Source organism: Cyphomyrmex costatus, unplaced genomic scaffold (genome assembly GCF_001594065.2).
Source record: "Cyphomyrmex costatus isolate MS0001 unplaced genomic scaffold, Ccosl1.0 scaffold123, whole genome shotgun sequence".
In the NCBI taxonomy this organism is placed as follows: domain Eukaryota; kingdom Metazoa; phylum Arthropoda; class Insecta; order Hymenoptera; family Formicidae; genus Cyphomyrmex; species Cyphomyrmex costatus.
In genome coordinates, this window is record NW_017275207.1 from 3,017,220 (window position 1) to 3,041,917 (window position 24,698).

General features: G+C 26.4%; 1 protein-coding gene across 1 annotated transcript in view; it reads right to left on the bottom strand.

The window, feature by feature from the left end:
* The window catches only part of SLO2 (slowpoke 2), a 101,886-nt gene that overhangs the window by 19,470 nt on the left and 57,718 nt on the right, over positions 1-24,698 (bottom strand). Inside the window, exons 5-10 of the mRNA XM_018549342.1 lie at positions 16,220-16,294; positions 14,220-14,303; positions 14,048-14,142; positions 5,330-5,513; positions 1,390-1,554; positions 730-950 (exon numbers count right to left, since the gene is read on the bottom strand). Coding sequence (XP_018404844.1) covers positions 730-950; positions 1,390-1,554; positions 5,330-5,513; positions 14,048-14,142; positions 14,220-14,303; positions 16,220-16,294 — 824 coding nt within the window. The remainder of the gene's footprint in view (positions 1-729; positions 951-1,389; positions 1,555-5,329; positions 5,514-14,047; positions 14,143-14,219; positions 14,304-16,219; positions 16,295-24,698) is intronic.

Sequence of the window (24,698 nt, forward strand, 5' to 3'; positions counted from 1 at the left end):
ATCAATTTTCCTGTGAAATTTAAGTGCAATATTTTTTCCAAATTATTCAAGCAAATAATTCTGTGCTATAAATATGGAAAAGAATTTTTTTTAATATATATATTTTTAATTTATATGTATATATATTTTTTTAATTATATATAAACTACATTTTCTATTAAATAACATTACTTGATTAATAATAAGATTGGAAAATAAAACCGTTTATACGAATACATTAAAAAGCGACAATTCGGTCAAAATTATGTTAAATTAATACATGTACATATTTTTTAAATTAATTTATTTCAAAATTATAATTAATTATAACTAAAAAATTGTATTATTTAGAATACATTTTAGACTTTTCTAATTTTATTTTATCTATAAGATTTTTTATCCATTCGGGATTTAATTAGAATTATTGAACAAAAAGTCGATGTCTTTAAGCGCTTGTTTTACAAGTCAACTGTACTTTGCAACTAAATTTGAAAGTAAAGGAAGTTATGATTAAGGTCAACAAGGAAGCTTAACTTTTATTTAAATTCTAAAGTAAAAAACTTAAGTGAAAAATGTCTGAGATGTCGTAAAATAGATCGTCGGGAATAATATTAGAATTGCAATGTTTAATACTCGTAACCTGAAACCCTATTAAGGAAAACGAAAAGTAAGAGGAAGGTGGAATTTATAACGGCGATTATAAGCTTCGTTAACGAAGGTTATACTGAATAATTTTCATTCAATGCTGACCTGAGTATCGTGTGTTCATCAGCAGCGGTTTTATCAGCGTAATTTCTCGCTGCCAGCACGAAACAAGCTTCTGCCTCGTTCATCCTGGCTCTCGCAAGATCGCCATCCTTCAGGCACGAGCCCTGAATGTAGATCACCCTTTGCGCCCAGATTGGCACTTGCAGAATCATTCGCATTGTGGTGTCGAGTTCCATCGGTGATAAAAGCACCACATAATAATCCTACTCGTATTCAGATCATTTTTAATCATTAACATTAAAAATGATAAAATAAAAGCAAAAGCGCAGAAAGATAAATAATGCAATTAATTAACGCTCTCCGTATCTTTTAAGTCATTACAATACCATAGATTTTTATACAAGCACACCAGGAGTATAATGGATATGTATTTTTTGTTCGTAATTATTTTATAAAAAGTTAAAATTGAAATTATTCTTTTCATAATAATTGTATCTTTATATCTCATTCAATGTATTTTTTATTTTTACAAATCGCGTTGTATTCGTGATTAAAATTAAGTTCGACGACATGATTTAACTTAATTACCTCAGCTACTTTAACTATGATAAATTGGGAGTTTGATAAAGAATTTTTACGAAATCACAAGTCGTCTAGTGCATAATAAAATATTCAAGGCACGTAATTCGTTCGTCGTCTAACCTGTAGCAAAGGATGGGCGTAAAACTCATTTAGAAAGTCCATAATGGTGTCGGCTTGCAACGTCGTACTGCAAACTACCACGTGCTTCTCGCTTTGCGCTCTATGTGATGAATATGAGCCACCAAGTTTCTGTCGCTCCATCCATGTGAAAGCTAACTGTTCGAACTGTAATCATTATATAAATCATAATAAGTAAAAAGAAGAAATCGCGTTACTCTATATAAATTTATTAGATTAATAGATCAAATGAATAAATAAAAGTATAATTTTGTTTTAATTCTTTTTTATTTAATAAATAATTATTCTTTAATAAAAATTTAATAAAACTTTAAATTTAATAATGTATAGATTTTAAATTTATTTAATAAATTTAATAATGTAAACTTTAAATTTATTTAATAAAAATTATACATATTCACGGAAGTTATTTAATTAAAAATATTGAAAAGAATAAAACAAAATCTTTTTTATTCTTATATTTATTTTTCAAAGCTTTTTTTTATTGTGGAATTTTTTCATTGTTTTTGAAATATAAAATTATATCTTATATTTTATATATTGCAAAGAATATCATTAAAGTCTTGGTGGTCTAAATTGTCTCCAAGGCTTTAGACACTCGTACGGAATGCTAGAGATCTAGGTTTGACTCCCGGCCGAAGTAATATTTTTCGCAATATATAAATTTATTTACAGATTTCTGGCATATTAAGAATGCTGGAGTGACTAAATTATTGACATTATAGCCGTGTAAAAATTCTTCGAATGGACTAAATGGAATAAAAAAATCTTTTATGAGATTAAAATAGATGGAATTATTTAAGCATTAAAGATCCAGCTTTCCGCACGTGAGCGTTGTGGGTTTTTTATTTTCTATTGATTGTGTTTTCACAATTCAATAAGATTCTTATTGTTTATAATATTAAATATAAATGATAAATATATATTAATATAATATAAGATATAAGTTTCATATTCTTTGTAAAAAAAATACTTTATATTAAATTAAATTACATATATTTCGTTTTGTACGCACATTCTGTACTATATTAATAATTTATTATTAAAATTTATATAAAAACATTTTTATAAGTGCATTAAAATTTGTCTTTTAACGAATATAAAGATATTGATTGTGGTTATTTTAATAACTTACACATATTAAGCACCTTAGTAGTATATATTGTAGATATGTAGTATGTATATTATCGTACGTCTCATTTTTACTTGCAAATTTTTTATTGCTCCTATAAAATTTTGTCACTCAAGGACTAATAGGACAGAATAGCTTCTCCTATGCAAAGATACGGACTTTCACGTTGAATTATTTTAACACGTCTATGCTATCTCGACAATGACGTGACTCCATCGTCCAAAACCAAATTTAATCGAATGCGGAAACGCAAGAGATAGACACGAAGAGAAGGAGGGTCGACACATCGTGTTGACCCGTACAAATTGGCACATATCTCGTGTGCGATTGGCAGGCAATCTAACAGACAAATTACAGAGATCGACGGGGCTTACCGTATTGAATGCTACGCAATCAGTTGATGCCGACAGACAATGAGTAGACACGAGTTGCTCTTGTGCAATTAATATTATTCTTTAGACGATTGAATCTTCATTAAGCGTTAAATGAATTCAATGATTAATCATTAAATCAGGATTGAATATTTGACTTGCTTTACATTTCTATTTTATTCTCTTTTATCTTTATTAATATTATAGAAACAGATAATTGTAAATAACGAGATAAAAAAAATTGTAGTAAATATAAAATTTCAGTATATAAGAACCAAATAAGTTCAGAAATTTTTCTTCTTTTTTAAATACGTCACTCTTCATCAAAACTTTGTTCTTATATACAAAGTGTTATACATTTTGAGTTTTCAACCTATCTTTACTAAGACTTTTTTATTTAGTATGATGTGTACTATTTGCCATATAAATGCTAATGATTGTTTTATCATCCTATATATCTATTGTACGTCTGAAGAAAAATTATTATATTTTTATATAAATAGAAGATGAAAAGTTTTTCGAAGATTTATCTTCTTAAGGCCGGTTGTTCTATCTCTAGATAAACTATGTGATAATTTATCAAAAGAATAAACAAGTAACGAGAATGAGAGAGAGAGAGAGAGAGAGAGAGAGAGAGAGAGAGAGAGAGAGAACTAAAGTTTATCGAAAAACAGAATAACTCAGTCTTACAATCATAAAAAGCAAGAAATCTTGTTAGACATGCTGCTTCTAATGAAAAACTCTTTAATTACTGCAAAAAAAGATAAGATTTTTTATCTACTCAGTTTAATCTATTTTGTTCTGCACACGAGTGAAATAATTATTATCGTAGATATCTTGTATATAGAGTTATATATATACACGGAAAATATTTCAAGAAGAGCACAATTTCTTATATAATGTACAATACATAACGTGATATAAAGTAATATTCACAAATAATATGGTTAAACGAAACTTTGACGTACAATAATGTGAAAGGCTGAAGTTAATAGAAAGTTTTCTTGGTATCTACAACGATCAATTGCAAAAGAAAAGTTGCCATGGTAACACGCATCCTGGAGAATACACAAATCTTTGTCAGCACGTGCAGTTGTCAGATCGATAACTGTCTTTTCTTGAAACCCGATTTCAGATCTCAGATTCTTTAGAGCAAAGAGACAATGCGGATAACATTAATGCTGTCGATAGAGGGTTATGAATATTAAAGAAATAGAGAAGTAATGATAAATTCTGAAACGAATTTAAATTTAATTTATAAATTCTCTATTTTTCTTTTATCTTCTTCATTATATATGTATATGAATAGTTAAATTTCTTTAGATATAGTTTGACTTTAAGTATAATAATATAAAAATCAATGTTATTAATAATTATTATATTTGTTTTCTATTAAATGTTAACTGAAAAAAAAGGATTCTTTAATTCTTATCGTAAACTAATTTCGTAACTGACTCTTCACTAAAATCTTAATAACTATATAAGTTCATTAAACAATACCCCTATTTCTGATTTTCATATACCTATGTTAATAATCTGCATTGAATATTATTAGCAGAATCAATATAATTTTTTTTACAATGACATAGAGGCATGCATGGATCTCTGCTCGACGCACATTTCTCGCACATGAGAAATAAAAGCGTTATGTACGTAACGACTGGAATAATAAATATTCGTAAAACGACGAGGGTCAACCGCGTGGCAATATGGGCGGTAAGACGAGTCTTGTTTCGGTACATTTACGGCTTCCTACGGCGTGACTCGAAAATAACGTCTATAAAGGAAGTCCATGAAGCGGACATCACTGTAACGGCCACAACTGACGCACATTAAACGAGATGAATACGAATTTAGAGCAACACTACACTTTTACGCGAATTTTTTATTTTAGAATACCAGCATTTTTTTGCAGAATAATATTGTATATCAACATAACCAATTATAAAGAATTATTTACATGTATGTTTTTTAAATATACAAATTATGCACAATACATATATTTACATACGATGTCTTTTAAATCAGTAAAATTAATAAAATGCAATTCCATAATTTTTAAATATCAATAAATTGAAAAATAAAGTGCGATTCGATACATATCATACACAAAAAAAGTATTTTATTAATTTTTTTTTAAATTTAATTCATTAATAAAAAATCAAGCACATAAGACTAAATGACAATTAGATTAAAACTCTGCAAGCTAAATATGAATACCTATACATATAATATTTACAGTATTTTAACAATCTGTGTTATTTTTAAATGCAGATATATTATACATATATACATATATATATATACTATATGTCTATATTTATTAAAATATATTAAATTTTACATATATTATGTCCCAAATTTGCAAAAAATTTATCAATTTATTGATATTCATGAATATTTGATGTTATAAACGCACCTGTGTTGGTAAGACTATGAGAGCCACGCAGATCATAATGACCATATAAAGTTGGGAAGGCCAAATGTCCGGTACGATATCCCCATAGCCCACCGTGGAGAACGTTACCACAACGTAGTATGTACTTTGAAATAGATTCAAATGCCTGTGCCCCGCTCTCTGGAAGTGCTGGATCCCGCATACGCTGAAATGGAAAATTTCTCGGATCACCTTACGATTAATCGACGATGGCCATGAAAGCAAATACCGGGACAGTTGTAATTATTTTACATATATCCGACATAAAGTTACGTCATTTATAACTGAATGCTATTGGATTATAACTAACGTAAATTCACGCTTTCTGTAGTTTCGCCGTTCTGTAGACGATGTCGTCGCCTGCATTTAAACTGCAAGCCATTGAGAATCAGAAATTTATAGTCATTCACTTCAGAGAGTATGTATATACAAATCATAATTTGAACCATTAACAATTTCAAGATAATTCTCTTCATCATTGTTTATAGTATAATTACAAAATGATAAATTTTAAAAAGCTATTATACTTTAAATATAAGTATATTTTTATATAAATATATAAAAATAATACATTAAGAAGTTTGAAATTAGAAATATTTAACAGTACATTTTGAGATATATTATTTTCAAAATAAAAAGGTACGTATTACCGGATTTCCTTCGGTGCACAAAGAATAAATGATTTATATGACCTTTTGCAATTTTTTTACGGTTAAATAACGAAATTTTTATTTATGTATAATAGTTATAAATATTTGAGAACAAATTATATAACATAGAGAATAAACTACATATTTTAAAAACATTGTCATATGTAAATGCTAGCAACTTGTAAATTTATTTACAAATCTGCTAATATTTTTAATCATACAATATCAAAATTAAAAAATTTTAAATAAAATTTAACCAACGAGTTATTGTATGTTTTTTATGTTATAAATTTTTATCATTAACCTCAACCATTTATTTTGTAAATAACAATTTAATTATCTATTTAGTTGAACAGTTTTTATTATTTATTTTACCTTGATAAAATCTTTCAGTAGATAAACGTTTTTCTTTTCATCAAATCAATTAACGTATGACTACACACTAGCAGATTTGTAAAAACTAATTAGCATAACGCAATTAGCGTAACGAACTTGCTTCTTAATTAATCCGTTGTCGACCTTCGATCTAAGCAAACAGATTTATGTTCCTTGATGAAGAGCATCTTTCCTTTGGAAATTTTTTATTCGGTAACTCCTCTCACCGTAACGAAATGAATGCACAATTAGCCTGACCACTTGAAGCGAGATAAAACGGCACCCTCGATCATTCTTCGATCGTAACGGAATTGATGTAACGGCGCAAGAAAAGGAAGAGATTGAACCCGATTGCGAGGAAACCATCGCCTAGTATAAACCGACCGGCGTTTATAAACGGCCCGATATCCATTATGCATGCGGCCCCGTTTCTATATCTATATCGACGTATATATTTGTGCACCTTGTTCATTTTTCCTTCCTTCCTTTATCCGCTTGCACCATCGCATCATCGTGCTTCCGTTCGACGTGTCGTGACAGTCGAGCGTGCTCCATTGCACGATAATTAACAACAAATGGATCGATGCTATTTCATATATTTTATTAGTATACTAATATAGTATCGTAAATGTACTGATATTCTATAAGTAAACATGTTTTATGCATGATTAAATTGACTTGCAACTTTTATTATTTGTTAAAGTACTTACATAAAAAATTACAATTTTCGTCATTTATTTCATCATTTCATAATATATTTCCATATATTTCTATTTTAAACACAGATTTAAAAAATACTACTACCTATTTTTTTAAAATAATTTATGATCGAGATTATAAACTGCCATTAAAGAATCTGTTGTATTACATTTAAATACGATTTAGAATAATCTGTAATTTTTTCGTGACTTTGTTACCATTTGAAATATCTCACAATCAGATACATCCTCAAAGACATTTTTTTATTAAATATTACCAATTATCCTTTCATTAAATGATTACGTTTTAATAAGCACAAAGATTTATATGCTTTCTGATGTAATAAAAATCTATTAAAGTTATAATTTAATACAACTTATTAATTCATTGTATTGCAGGTATATAAAGTATTATAGTCATAATTGTAAAGAAAATTATTAATTAAAATGTTAAAATGTGCTGTCAAACGCGTTGCGCCTTTGAAAAGTGTCGAATGCGAAAAGATATTAGAATGAGAGTAAAAAAACCGTCGTTTTATCTTCAACATCTCTACACGTCAGTTTGCTGAGTTTTCACGTACGAACCGATAATAAAGTCACACATTTTCGTTAAAATTTTCATTGTTCCCTATTCAAGCGCCGTGGTTTGTTAGTAACGTTTTCACTAACGAATCTCGTCCGCGTGTACGTGACGGTTTCAATTCAGTCAAACATTATTTCACGGAAACAAGCGACGTAATCGAGATAAATTTTTCACTGTCCATTTAAAAAAGAATCGTTAAAAATTGTGTCTCAAAGCTTTATTTCAACAGGATAAGGTTTTTAATTTTATTTATAGGATAAAAGGTTTTAAAGACATTTAGGTATTTTTTTTAATATTAATAAAGAATCTGGGATTTTTACAATTTTTAAACATCTGTACATATGTAGGTACTCACGATATTATTTTTTAAAAAGATCTAGATAAAACAATGTTATTTATTTAATACATATTATTAAAATTTTACAAATTTAATTTTACAAATGTAAAGTGTACTTGACGCACGTAAATTAATAAGCAACTGTAGGTATGCTTATTCTATTAATTTTTAAAGAAATTTATATAATTGTCTAAGCAGATATTCCATTAATAAACAGTTATAACTTTTATCTATATTCAGGATAATACAATATTAATGTTTAATTGCATAATTGTATATTATATAATATTAGAGAATCCATGGCTATATTGATAAAAATTAGATGTAGTGCAGAGAAATTTTTAAATCTTAAAATTATATGTCCCAAATATAAAAAAGCGCATTTTGAATGTGAGTGTAATCAATAAAACACAGTAAAATTAATTGTCACTACAAAAAAAAATGAAGCACAATTGCGATCTGAGTCAAGAGTATACAATTTTTTAATCATTCCGAGAGACTTTGTAATTGCTAGTTAAAAAATATGTTTTTTATTTATCACGTACACTAAAAAATTTATTTAATATAAAAAATACTTTGAATTAGAACAAATTATATATAAAAATTTTAACTTTCCAATAAGGATTACAATTTGTTGTATGTAATAAAATTGTCGATAGGAATTAATTTTCTATGAGAAATAATTTCTGCAGTAATTTTATCCTTTTGGAAAATGAATGGAATAGAAAAAGATCTAATTTATAAAATAATAATAAGTAATAATTAAATAAGTTATTTAAAAAAATAATAAAAAAATAATAATTACAGAGAATGTAGAGATATTTACAAATCACTTGTATGTAAAGCTAGTCAAGGATTCAATCTGCAGATGCAATAGTATGTTGCGTGTGATTGAAACTGAAGCGTTTATCATGTACTATGTTTGCAGTGAAAGTCAAGCTACCATCATAACGAAGGCAACGATTAAACATTTTAAAACAAAAAAAATTGGGTGAGTCCTGCTGCTGCACAGTTACAGTATAATCATACATATAATAGGAAGCAAAACTTAGTGGCATTAATAAAACTGTTTAGTTGAGGCTGTTTTTAAAAACAACCAAATATTTTTTTTTTTATAACAAATATAATATATTTTGATTATATTATAATAAAACATATAAATAAATTAATGGTAAACGGACATATGAGAGTCAAGCATGAAAATTATTGTACATAATTAATCAATTAATACAATAATAAACTTAATATTAACGTAAAAAAACAAACAATTACATGTTTCGGTTCATGTTTTAGGTTTTCCTTATATCGCAAATTTAATAGAAATAACTCACTTATGAATTCTGATGAATTATTTTCAATGTTGTAGCCATATACTTTATATTCTTCAGCTTTGTTTACACATATATATGTATACCATATATGTGTGTAAATTTACTTCCAGAAAAAATTTTTTAACTTCGTTAAAAGTTTAATCAATAATGTTACCATTTAGGAAAGACAGAAGAAAGTGCCGTATACATTTTTGAAAATCTTGTTTAGTGTTAGCCAAAAATCATGACAAAACAAAAAATAACATTTTTTTAATTATTTATATTTTTGTTTAAAATACTTTGCAATTTTTTATACCTTCTCAAAAATTTTTTTTAAATTATGTTTATAAAATTTTATTTACATTTTTTGTTAGTCCTCAATCATTAATTAATAGTAAGTGTTTTAAAAAGAAAGAATCTTTTTCTGTGCGCGCAAATGTCCTATAATTTCGTAACTATTCCTTCCAATTGCAATCACATTCTTTTCTATATATTTCTTTGCGTCTCGGCTGTAAGTGCGACGACTTTTTACGATGCACCGCAACGCAGATTCGTTGTATCGTCGCAACCGTGCTATACTTTACTCCTTGTCCTTGTCGTAGATAATATGGTCGTGCAAGGGCGAGTTGGCAAGTGCGCCGCTCTAGAATCACACCGTAAATAATAAAGCGTCGCGATCGATGGTGATACCAATCCATCTGCACAAGCCGGTGTGCGATTATTTATTAACGCTTGTCCCACATTGCGATCTGGGTCGATCAGTCGTGTTTCGTCATTTCCTCACTTGTTCCTTGTAAAAGGACTGAAAGGATAACTACTTAAAGTGATATTCGCTTGTTTTTATATGTTAAATTAATTCTAAATTGATTTACCAAAAGTGATCTACGCATTTTTTGTCATAAAAACTGCGTTTTCAAGTACAATATATGTGGATAATAATGTGAAATGTAAATTCCATGTATGATCACACGAAAAAACATGAAATAATGAAAGTGATCAATACAATCTTGTTTCTGTATCTTTCTGTTTTGAATAAAATAGCTGGTGATATACTAACATAATAATATTGATATCTTCAGATTATGAAATGTGTTTGTTATTATCATTAAAACGATCGGATGACATAAAGATCTTCAATTATTTTGACAAACATCTGAAATTTATGATACTGTAATTGGTGTAATATCCTGACCAGCCAGAGGAAAACAGGCATGTATAATAGGTACATATCGTTTATAAAAAACTGAATCGAGTCTTCTATAATGATTTTACAAGTTTGCAATTTTTTTTAGTTATCGAATAAGTAGAATGTCTAAAATGAACGCATAAGACAAAATATCTTTGAGATCATTTAAAGAAATTTGAAAGATATCTTAATATCGTTTTATATATCGCGCGATTTTACCCACTTATTCGCCAATTTTTAAAAATTAATATCTCATTAACTGTTGCGTTAATATTTCATTAACCATTGCAAAATGATATAGGACTTTTCGATTTAGTTTTTCATAAACAGTACATATGCCGGCTTCTCCATCAACTGTCTAAATCTCTAGATCACTCTATATAATCTATTAGAAAAAGGCGCACGGTAAAAACATTTCGTATTTGTTTGTGTTAAAAACTCCATTAAATATATCCTTGTTAAAATTTTGTGTCGAATTTTTAATAAATTCGAGTATTAATTTAATATGATATATTGATTATGTTATTTGAATATTATATAAATTAATATTTAATACTTTTTCGTATTCAAATAATATAATTTATAAATGAGTAAAAAAATAAAATATAAAATAATGTTGTCTAAAACGTAAATTTTAAAATAAATAAATCAAATATATTACTTTAATATATTATAAATGTTAATTTTAATGAATACAATTGCTTACAAATTTCACTGTTATGTTTTGTGTTAATTTTTTTACATAATGTTTATAATATTTTTTAGCATATTCATCTTTGTGTCAAATTAACACAAAAATTTAAGTAAACTGTTTGCGACATTTAAAATGTATTAAATTTGACACAAATTTTCTGACTGTGCATCTAATAAGTATTGAATATAAAAAACGTTCGAAAATGCAATAATAAAATTTAAAAATTATAGTTCTTTTAAACTTTTTGTTAATGTAATGTTATTAAAAATACATATTGAATATCGTTTAAATATAATTAATAAAAATATTTATTAATAAATGTCATAAACTTCTCTATTTTGCTTAAACAATTAATATTTTAAAAATTAGAAAAGAGACCATAGCCCGTTTTTTCAAGATAGCAAGATCATATATACAATTCAACATGTTTTGTGTGCGTATAAATTTTTCAATAATTTGTCTTAATGTCCTAATGTAGGCCAAAATTCTTATGATTTATAATTAAAGTTGTAAACCGTATCAGATGCATGTAATGAATTGTTATTCTTTTTATAGTTACGACGCAAATCGTTATCTGTTATAAAACTTGAATATAAACTCATAGAATTTTTTTTATATTGTAGAACGGCAGCTGCAAATTACTCGCGGTTTGTAACATCACGTCAATATGCGACGACGATTATTGATGTTACGAATTCCACCATGTGTGTATGATGGGCGATTGTTTTTTTTTGCACCTACAGTCGATATCAATTTTTGGTATCGTAACAATTTTTCAGCTGTAAATCACATTTTTTTACGCTGCAAATTGTTCATCACGACATTTTATTCTGTCTATACATATAGGTGACACAAATTTAAATTAATTTTTAAAAGTTTTTATATATTAATTTTTCATATACATATTGCTAATTTATTTATTATTTTATATATATATATATTTATAATAAATATATAAAAATAATAATATAATTTCTCTCTGTTGTATTGAATATTTTTTAATTTATTAAATAAGTAAATAAAAATTATCGGAACTTATTTCTATTAAAAAGAAAAATGTCTGCAAAAAGTTATTTGAACATCTATAATTATTTAATATTTCTCAGTATCTCTCTTTTTCTCTTTTTCTTTGCTTTTCTTTCTTTCTTTTGTTATTATTATTATTATTATACGTCAAAATGTTGATTGTTAATTAATTGAATGTGAGTTAAACCTAAGCAAGTATTTATAATGTTGTAAAAATGTCAAAGATCATACATGCAAATTATTCATTTATTTTTGTAATCTAAGCTTCCTCTGCCCGTCGTTTACAGATACAACTTTATTAGAAGATTAAACAAGACGAACCGCAGTCATCCATGGCTTGGATTCGTAAATACGAACTCGTACTTCGGGTGGAAACTTTTCTCGTTATTCAGATAATACAATAAGTCCTGCATGCTGACAAATGAAATACGTTCGTTATGTAAACTTAAATAACGTGCGAATGCCATGATGAAAACTTCATTACGGTAGTGTCACAACTTAAGTCCATTACGAATATCAATTCGCAATTGTTTGCATGTATGTTGTTGCAAATCTGTTGCTTTAAATCAACACAATATTTTGTGCTATTAATACTATTGATTCAACAAAATTGATAAATGCGTGAACATATTATATGCTAAATTAATATTATGCTTTAAATAATAAATCTACCAATAATTAAAATATTTCTGATTAAATCCAAATTAACTTTTATTCAATTTATATAATTGCATTATTCTGTGCTCTTCTTTTATCTTATAATATAATATTGTAAAGCAATTTATAGAGAGAGCGCTATGAACTTCAAAATTCAAACAATTATAACTTTATTAAAAGTAAATTAAGTTTAATTCTAAAAAAATTTTTAAAGCTGAAATTCCAAAAGTTATGATATTTTTTGAGTTTCTGTAACTTTAGTAATTTGTACATATAGAAAATTATGAGTTAAATAAAATGAAAAATTTTATTCTTTAAAAAAAACTTGTAAAAGTTAAAAACTTGTTAAATTTTTAACGTAAAAGTTTAAGGTTTTTAAAAAAATACTTTTTCTTAACATTTTTTGTTATTAAATTATCGTATATTAAATAAAAGAAGTATTTCAAATTTAATTGCTTATAATTTCGTTGACAATTATTTTACCGAAATTAAAAAACCAAAGTTTTTAAAGCTGAAACTTTGTTCTATCAAATAGTATAATTGCCAATTTTTGTTTAATATGTAACGTGACATAAATAAAGAAGCGCGCACGCTAAAAACTTTCGTTCCAACCCAATATATGTATATACACGCATTTTTACTGCGTTTGCTCATCAAAGCATTTCTAAATTATTCAGTAAGCCATTATTGTAAAAAAAATATGCAAATTAAAAAATTGCATATTTTTTACAATAATGGCTTACTGAAAATTCAAGAATATTAGAGCACTCTTTAGTTAGTTCTTCCTAAAATAGAAATAATCTTTCCAGAAACTTAAACTATTCTACTAGAAATGTATCTTTGATGAATGAGTAAGTTAGGACAAAGCGAGCAGTACGAATTTACTTTGCAAATCTATTTGTGAATAATTATCTCTGTTAATAATACTGTTTATATAGTACTGTTAATTATAATAATTTCAAAACATTTATGGTACCCAAAGTATATCTAATTAAAACTATTAAAAAATGTTTTGTATGAACGCATCAAGAAAATTGTTTACATCTGAGTTTTTATTCATCATATGTATATTGTAAAAGAAAAAATTAAAAAATAAATAAAGACGTAAAAGATTATAATGTCTTAGTCATATATTAAAAAAAAAATGCAAACATGTAATAAATATTCTATTTAAAAGAACTCACCTAGTAAAGACAAGGCACAGTAATGTAGCACTAAGGATCATCAGTTGTTGACTTAATGCTGATTGGGACTTTTGCATTGCTCGGTGTAGGTCGTTCTGAAATGTAATTACATCGACCGCAAATCAAATTTAAGATTGACATAAATTATAGCTAGATTAAATGAGATACTTACAAACATGTTTTCTAAAGAGTGCTTAGCCAACCAGCAATTTAGGAACACCGGAATAAACAGATTTCTCATTGGCGGGTATAATAACTGCAAATATAACACAGAAATATCTTCAGTTACGTACCATCTGACATTATGATATTCTATCAGTTGTAATTACAAATAACTCTGTATTTCATTGGTTTTTAAATTTATTACGGATTTAATTAGTTCTAGCGTGTTCAGTCACGTTCTTTAAAAAAATGACTTAATTTAATCGCTTTAATTACAACGTAATGTATTATTTCTAGTTAATAAATTATTTATTAAAAAAATTCAGTTTAATATTTTAATACTTTCGATTGATTTTACGAATATGAAACAATATTTTTTATAATTAAATGCCGATAAAAAAGGTAATCATCATCAGTGTATACATAAGTTATGATGCGTAATAAAATTACACGTTTCTATATATATTTATATTTTATATGCTCAAATTCTTCTTTTTGCTCTTACATATACTTATCGGAGAACATTTAATTTTCTTGAATCATAATAATTAACTCATTAGTTGGGCAAGCATTTGTGCTATGATTGTGTATGAAGAGCATAAATGCTATGTCTGCTATTTGCTTTTGCAGATATTTATGATGTAAACATCAATGCGGCTGCTTGGTTTGAACATAAATTTGTTCATTGTGCTTGCTTTGCAGCATCAAAGATCTACATCATACTACCTAGAGCAGAGCATACGTTTGCATATTAAACTCTAGCGAGCGCATTTGATTTTAATGAAATTTCACTCTAATTTTAAAATGTCATATATTTATTCACAAGTATCGTTAACAATTTAAATATACATATACCGTAAAAATATTTTCTCATTACATTTTCTCTTTATACTACGGAGTTCCTTTATTTTATATATACGCACACATATTTTGTGCTTTTCGTTTCAAAATTCAACAGAAGAGATTAAAAATAAGAATTCAGAAAATTACTAGATAAGATTATTGTTACCTTTTCTTGAAATCACTTTTTAAACATTTAATTAATTTTTTACAAATGTGTATGTTAAATTAAATACAATTAGCTAATTGTTATTTTCTCAATAATTAATATTAAGCAATTATAATATTACGTAAAGTTAATTAACAATATTCGTTCTTTAAATACTATTTAAAAATTTTATAATTATTTTAGTACTTTTTATAACTGCGATTTTCACATTTTTAAGATACGATGTTTATATAAGTAAAACTATAGAAACTTATACATTCAGTTTACGCACTACATAAACGTCACTGTATAATCCAAAATTAATGAGATTAAGTTAATTAAATTCCAAAGCGCAATAACCGTGCACGTAATATCGTTATGTATTGTCCACTGTGAAATAAAGGTTATTCCCTATGGGACATGTAAAAATCGATACATACATCATAGCCAAGTAAATGCAACTTGACATAAATAAAGTTCACGCGAATACGACTTAAGCTTAACACACACACACACACACACACACACATATATATATATATATACACTATATACATTTCAAATTTTTTAAATTATTTATTATATTTTTGTGTTAAGATTTTAACTCTTAACTCTATAAAATTGACAATTATTGTTTATTTAAACAATTTAAGATTGATAAATAATTAATATTTTTAAAAACGGCATTAGAAATAAACATATATGTATAAATATATAAATACATATAATTACAATTAGAAAAATTAAACAATTTGTTAGAAATTTAAAAAAAAATTATAGTCTATTTTACATATTATTCATTTAGGTAATTGATTTTAAAATACGTACATTTACGTTTGTGTACAAATTAGCGATCTGATAATTTGTTTATATGGAATCGAATGAAATTAGGTATAAAAATTGCTGTAAAATAAAAAATAAATATAAAAAAATGTGTTATTAGTGTAACGTATTATTTATTTTTGTATTAAATAAAAATAAATGTTAAAAATAAAAGCAAATATAATTCTCTTAAGACTTACCGTGATTGTGAATGGGATCGTGTTGACCAGTTCCAGGATGAAATGGAAGGATAGAAGCTGCTGCCAGACATTTCCCTGTGAACATTACGAAGACAGCTCAACACACCCAGCGACAATTTTATCAAAGTAGGAACTGTGAATAACGTTTCAAAAGTAAACATGCGCTTCGTTGCTCTGCATTTTCTAAAGCAGCTTTGTAAATATTATGAAGACAAATACGCACTAATAAATCTAAGAAATTTAGGAATTTAAGAGATCCTCGCAAGATCCTCGCAACCTAGCTATTTTTTTTTACTCAAAAAATAATATATATATATATACATATATAATATATTCTTCAAAATCATTATTATAAAACATTTTGTACGCGGTTAATAGTAAGTTTAAATTTTACATATAATCAAGTGTTTAAAATCAATTTTATAATTTTAAGAAAATTTCTATTAGCAAAAATTACACAATATATTTTATATCTACATTGTTACACGTATTAATCGCTAATAAAAAAAACAATTATTTATTCAATTATACTTTTCTTGAAAACTTTGTACTTGATACTTTATTTAATCACCAAAATGATTTCTATGATCTTTTACATCACGGCATGTTAAGTATAAAAGCTTAGGAAATTACAGTCGAGAAGATTAATCGGAAATTATATCTTCTAGATTGCTTCATAAAAAATATCATTTGCCGCATCAGCGCCGGCAGTAATTAACTTCAATCGCGAAACAGAAAAAGTGAATACGTGCATAATCAGATCAAGAACTTCTTCGTCTCATCGTTGAACTCATCGGACTGACTCGATGTAGGTCTCTTGCACTTCGTCGAAAACGTGACGCGCATATTACATTTTTACTTAAACCACGACCTTTCATCATATTATACGTCTCTTTGATGTTAACGACTGACTTTTTAGCATGATAGATGATAAAAGTTTTGCATTTATAGCAAGTAAATTTTTAATTATAAGACAGGAAACAATCTTTATTTATATAAAGATATTTATAATGAAATCCTTTTATTAAAAAAGAGAAGCTAATTTGTTCCATGTTGTCACATCAACTTTAATTATTTCTTTCTAGTCACTTTATAGAATTTCCAACATAATATTGCGATCGAATACAATTGTATTTTGCATACGTCAATTCATATAACATATTTTCGCGTTCTATTATATACAAAATATAATAAAATACAACTGGAAAAATTTATATTACAGATAAAAATTAGAAAAATTTAACTAGCTTAAATAATTTTAAACGGCATTTATTTATGCGAACGTTCTAAATAATATCGCGTCTTGAAACACTTTCTAATTACCATTTCGTTTTCTCACGGAATATTCAACAGCAATTAACAGTGTATATACTGCATCATATATATGTATATATATAGACTAAATATACGTTAAGTTCTACCTATTAATGGTATCCCTTTTTCGTCCACGTTTATTATCTTAAATCATTTTCTATAGTAAAATAATCATCATATAGGTAATAAATAAATGAATTTCATGATACTAATTGTAAGTTGTACCTTTATTTAAAAAAAATTATCTTGCAAGATGTGGTTTTCAAGATAATATATTTTATTCCGTTCAAATTAGTTCATTTTAACTTATCAGTACTTAATCGGTACTCATACAATGATATCAGTATTTATCACAAAACTAAAATAAATTTTATTTTATTGATACTTTTCAAGTTTTCAAATTCAAAGAGAGAAGAAAGAGATATTATAATACATTAGAAAAATAATGTAAAATATAATATTTATATACTGTTGCATAAAAGTATTAAAAAATTAATTATAATATTACTATAACTTCATTTATATAGTTATTATTATAACTCCAATTATATACCATATATTATAATACAATTCTAACAGTAAAATAGATATATCTATTTAAAAGTAATATTAATTAATATTTTTAATAAATGTAATATCATTTTGTTCATTGGTGCGTAAATTATATATTTATTTCGATTAATAATAAGACAATCAAATTTTCATATTTTTAAAGTACTAGTCACTGCATTAGGTGAAATGATAAATTTAATAAAAATCGAAAACAACGCAGTTTGCAAACACAATTAAATAATATTGCATAGAGTATTCTAAACAATCATTGATCCTATCTATCTCCTTCAACTCTTTTTATTCGATGCGATAAAAAATAACGGAAAATCTCTAGGCGAGAGACATGTCACTTGTATCAGATTACCTAAGTCTAAAGGACTCTCACGTGTCTTCATAAATCCTTCGCCTTAGCTCTATAGCAAGCTGAAATTCCTTTGGAAAAGTGTCCGATAAACCAACATATAGATTCGTGTGATCACATCCAAAGCGATTTTGTCGATCTCTTAACGATTACGAGAGGATTTACCACAATATACCTTAATGAGGAGTTTCTTCGAATCTCTGATCATTGGGTCGGTAAAGTTTCATTTATATGCGACTCATTCGTATCTGCTTTCCTCTTCATGACGATAAGCTTAATTTAGGTTTCCTAACACGCGTATTCAATTAACTTCATCCAATTAATCTTTAAATACTAAATTCGGATAATTAAATTGCAGCTTTCTAATTTAATAATAAAAGCAACACATTTTTTATATAATAACAAAGAATTATATCAAAGGATATAGGATAATGATATTTTTTTGTTGGCTTTACTTAAAGATCAAATTATTATTTCCACACAATATGGATTATTCCATAAACATTTGAAATAAAAAATTGAAAAAATTAAAAACACATTAAGATACTGTTATTATAAGTGCTGTTATCATTTATAATAAGTAAAATTGCAAATTTTGTTACTTTTATTCTTTCATGCGACTAAACTTTTATGAAAACAATTTTCTTTCCTATATATCTAAAATAATTTACTTTGTGCTATATTATTGATTTCATGATGTATCAACGTCCAAATGTAATCATCGCTATGTAGACTATCAGAAAATAGAAATGCGCGAGAAAAGACCCTCGAGGAAAATATAAATTTTGCGTTTGCTTTCTAGCTGACGCTTTTTTTTATGAACTGGTCTTTTTTTTATAAATCATTTTATTTGATTATTTATCATATTATCAAAATTTAAAAAATATAAAAATATTATTTATAAAATTTAAAAAATAAAAACTTGAATAAATTATTTATCTTTTTAATAATTGTGTTATAGAGAATAGTTTAAAATTAAATATTTTATTAAAAGCGACGAGCAAACTTCGTTGGGTTTAAAATTTAAATTCGGGATTTATGTCAATCAAAATACGCTTCTTACAATTAATCTTAATATTGAATTGACATAAAAAAAATAAAATTTTTCGTTTATAATTATGACTATAATTAAATATTATTAATTTTTATGTTTTTCAAAGAAAAACATTCTAATCAAAGCTAAATTTGATTCTAATCATAATTATAGAATCCATATACGATCGAGGGTAGTTCGAAAAGTTCTCTGACAAGAAAACATAATTTTTGGCAAAATTTTTTTTTATTTTTCGACATAATCCCCTTGCAAGTTAATACGCTTTGACCAAATATTTCAACTTCTTTAGACATTCAGTACAATGTTTTTTTCTCCTCACTTTTTTTATTATTTAACATGATTATTATCTTTTCATTTAACTATAATAAAATTTTTATAAATTTTTTGCGATATTAACTTTTTCATACGTGGTTCTATTTTCATCAGAAAGATGATCGAATTTCTGGAAAGAAATTGGCAATGCAACAGCCACGCTCATGGGATTCATCTCTTAATGGAGAGTCTCTACGGAGAAATCACCCTTCCTTTTTTTCTGTATTCACCGAGGCAATAACGCAGCTTAAAGCTCCACAGAGGCTGCATCCAGACGATAACCGGATGAACTTTTTCGAAAACTCCATGACTATTAATATCAGCTTCCGGGATTTACAAACTGGTCGTTACATTGGGGCAAACGTAATTTAAAAGAGTATATCGATAAAAAAAGATAAACTAAGATTTCAAGTTCTCTCTCAATACGCTTTGTCATTTTATGAACAAAACCATAACATTATCAGTAATTATTACGTAGCAAAAATATTTTTTGAGATAAAAATTTAATAATATGACCACAAAAGAAACTCTTTCTTTAACAAATATTTATAATATTTAGTTTAAATAAAATGATCTATTTTCATTTTGTATTAATTTTAAAAATATTTTTGTCAATACTTCCAAATCATATCTTTTTTAAGATTCTCTACTTATCGATATAATTTTTAGCCTTCCATTTTTATCTCTACGTTGAATTCCATATTTTCCAAATCTGTTTTTAGTAAAATAATTTCGCAATAGTTTCCTACAATACTTAGCTTTAAATGTTTAATTTGCCACAAAATGTAAGATAATCCTTAGGCGCAGTCATGCAACTAATGAATCTTTAGATTTCTATTTGTGCAATTTGTCCTTATTTCCTTTCAAAATCCGATAAGAGAGGTCTCTAAAACTTTGCAAATCCAGAACGACGGGCGGAAACATCGCCGACGAAAACGAGGGACGAATAAAAGCGGATGTGAGCGTTGATTCGTATAAAAGTTCAACGTTTCATGACCATCATAAATCGAATTATGATCTTTATTTTGCATAAGATAATGAACTTGTTACATGTGAACAATACATTGTATTGCACAGTGTTGACAACGTATTCGCTTATTAACTCTCTAATTTCGGTATTCGGTAGATTCCAAAGGAGCTTCGACACCGAACCGTACCGTAACTCACGGCTAAACTTACAAACAAGGGAACTTGATGCGATTTGGCGAAGCGCCGCTGTTGTTGTCAACTCAAGATGGCTCCCGCAACCGCAACATCGATAACCGCACGCTGGTGTGACATCAAGGATGCTATATACAATTTAATAGAATCTGTACTATTTTTTGTTGGTTACTTTTGTAGTTTTGTGATAAAAACAATTACTACTTCACTTATTGACACTATTCGTAAACGTTCCTTCTTAATTATTATTAACAATATTAATACTTAAAGACACCTCTGTTGAAAGTTATTTGTGCTTATTTGTGCTAATATTATATATATCAAATATAAAAGAGTATTAATATATTAAATCATTATCTTTTCTAAAGTCTATCTTTACGAGTATTATGCGGAGATTTCAACACTGTCGTGTCTATCGGAGACTTCGATGATCGGGATGTTTTTTAAAAGATAACGGGAACTCGTTCATGGATTGTGAAATGTGCTTTTAAAATATTTTATAATCCTTTTATCCTTGTCATACCTGTTAGATATAAAAATATCTATATTTCATATAAAACACTAAATTTCTAATATTTTCTTAAAAACATAATTATATTCGTAAAAATTCAAATTAGAATTTTAATAACATTATTTTAAATTTTAAATTTAGTATAAAAAATTATACGATATCATAAATAAATAAATAATTATAACAGTTTTTATCAAATAATTAAAAGACCTATACAGTTAGATCTTTAATTGTGACTAATAATATTCTTAATATACATTTATCTGTATCTTTTTAAGTTTTTAAACTACGTATCGATTACTGATGTCTTGCAACGCAATCATAAATTAAAATAATAACATCATAAATTAAATTTATGGTCAGCTTTGATAAAGTTAATGAAATTTGTAAATAATTAATTGTAAAAAATATTATCTCGATTCTGGATATCTGGATTTTCCGAATTTTGTGTGAGCATATACTGATCCGATTACCGAAGCATGGGATAACATTAATCGCAATAGACAGATATTAAAAAATCAACGTGTATAATAATAAGTTTATTTAAGTCGTTAAATGATTAAATCAAACAATAAATCACAGTAGTCGAATCGATAGGCATAAGGTCAGTAGATGAACGTCCAATATAATGGAAATCGAGATATCCAGATTCTAATCTTGATTGAAGTGATATCTTCCGCAATAAGTTATTTTTATATGTTTTACGGTGTTATTAGTATTATGATCAAAATTAACAATCAATATAATTTGTGAGATTATTATTTTACTTCACTTTGTAATTGAATTATAAGTCTGATAATAATCGGTGCATAATTTAAAAGACTGAAAAAATAATGTAGATGAAATGTATATAGGAGGGAGAGAGAGAGAGACAGAGGAGGAAATATTATTATAAACACTAATTGTAAGATCTAATAGTGATTGTATAGATCTTTTTTCTTAATTGTTTGATTTATATAATGATCTAAATAAACTTATTATCGTATAAAGTTTTTATTTTAATCTAAAAATATATATATTTCATAAATTTCATATTAAATTAATATTATATAGAACACAAATTCTTTCATTATCAGTTAAATTAAAATTGCGTTTTAAATAAGTTATTTTACTATTTTAATAAATAAGTTATGTTAAAATTATTTTAGAGCTTTGTATTTAAAACTGCTATATTTTAATGCCTAGCTTAAAACAGTACACAATATTAAAAAATGAAATAAGCAATACAAGGAAAATCTAATTTCCACGAGCATATCAAAAAATTACGCATACATTTCTCATAATATAATTACTGTATAATAAATAGCAATAATCTGAAATAAATGTTTTAAATAGACTATCAGAATTAATCCTTAAAAAAATCCAAAATTTTATACTAACGTAAAATTTAAGTTACATGGTAAACGGAGAACATTATAGTACAAACTTTAATAATAGCACATTTAATTATAATACGCCTGTACATTATTGATGTAATGTTATCAGTTTATCACCGGAATGCTCGATTAGCGAATAGCGTGACGAATTCGTTACAGACCGTTGCAGATTATATCGCAAATTCTGCACATGCGCATATACGAGAATTTATTTGCTGTGGTAAGATTAAACAATCATTTAACAGGAATATCATTCTTTATAAATCATTTTCTTTTATTCTTAAAGTAATTAAAAATATTCAAAGATTTTATTTATAAAAATAAAAAATTTTTCTATTAAAAAAAAATATGTATATAGAAGAGAGGTACTTTACATAATAATAATAAAACACTCTACATTTTTTAAATTATTCAAAATTATTTAAAGTGTTACATCAAACTTATTTTTTTTAATGTCATATTACTACATTTTAATATTTTTTATTTTAAATGTTATTATTCTTCTCAAACTAACTTCATGCTAATTTTATAAATTTTTTAAGATTTTATCAAAATGTATTTAAAATAAAATTTAATTAAAAAGTCTCTATTTTAATCAATTTTTATTTCAAATATCAAATACTATAAAATTTAAAAATATTTGTAAAAATAAGATAAGTATAATATTGGTAATAATAAGGCAATTCTAGTTTCGCGATGACATTACTCTTGACTTCGACGTCTGTTCAAGGTTATGATTCTGACTTAAATCAGAAAGTAGTTATTGTTTATTGTTAAAAAATTATTAATAATTAAAATTAATTATTCTGTCTGATATTTTAATCAGTAATACAGTGTATATTTTCATTTCAAAAATTATAAATCTTGGAAAATAATATGTGGAATCTCGTTTTGTGCTGTAAAGTGTGTGCTTAGACGCAATGGGTCCCATCCTTCTCTTACGGGGAACTCCTCGGTAAAAAATTAGACACATAGGTTTACATTGAACCTTGCCTCGCGTGAAAAATTGCAAACCTACACGCAAGGTTCCACATGGGTTTACAACTTTTAAACATAGGTTTACAACTTTAGTTAAACTCCACAGGGGTTTACCTATAACTTTCCACGCAAAACGAGGTTTCAACCCAAACCACATGGGTTTACATTTAGGTGAGCTTTTTGAACGATTGATCAATCGAAAATATATGTAGCTTTTGTAGAGCAAAGTTGTAAAAATTAACCTATTTCATATTTCGTATTCATTTTGATTTAACACATGCATAGTCATAGAGGATCGTGCACTATATGTATATACCTATTAATAATATTATATTTGGGTTAATTGTAAGTAAAATTTTCAACTTTATATAATTAATGTTTTTTTAATAAACGACAAGCGTTAACTAAAACCTTCTGAAAGTCATTTGGTTAGGGCCATGATCTTAATAATTACGTCAAAGTCAGAGAGAGAGAGAGAGAGAGAGAGAGAGAGAGAGAGAGAGAGAGAGAGAGAGAGAGAGAAGATTGATCCCTTATTATCAACATTTACCAAAATAAAACAATTATTTGCAAAAGAGAACTAATAGAATTTCAAGTAAAGACAAAACTCTCTGTTTGATCAATTTATAATTTATAATACAATTTCGTAATCGCCAAATAACTATCACTAGCATAAATAATAAATATATTTTCAAAGAAAAAATATTCAAGAGATAAGGACCGATTGAAAAAGTCTATCCAATCAAAGACATCGCAGCGTTCCTCTGATTAATTTACTGTAAATTGTTCAATTCGAAAGTATGAGATTCTTCGTATATAATTCGAGGCGAGTTGAGGCAGAATTTCCTTTTCTAAACGAA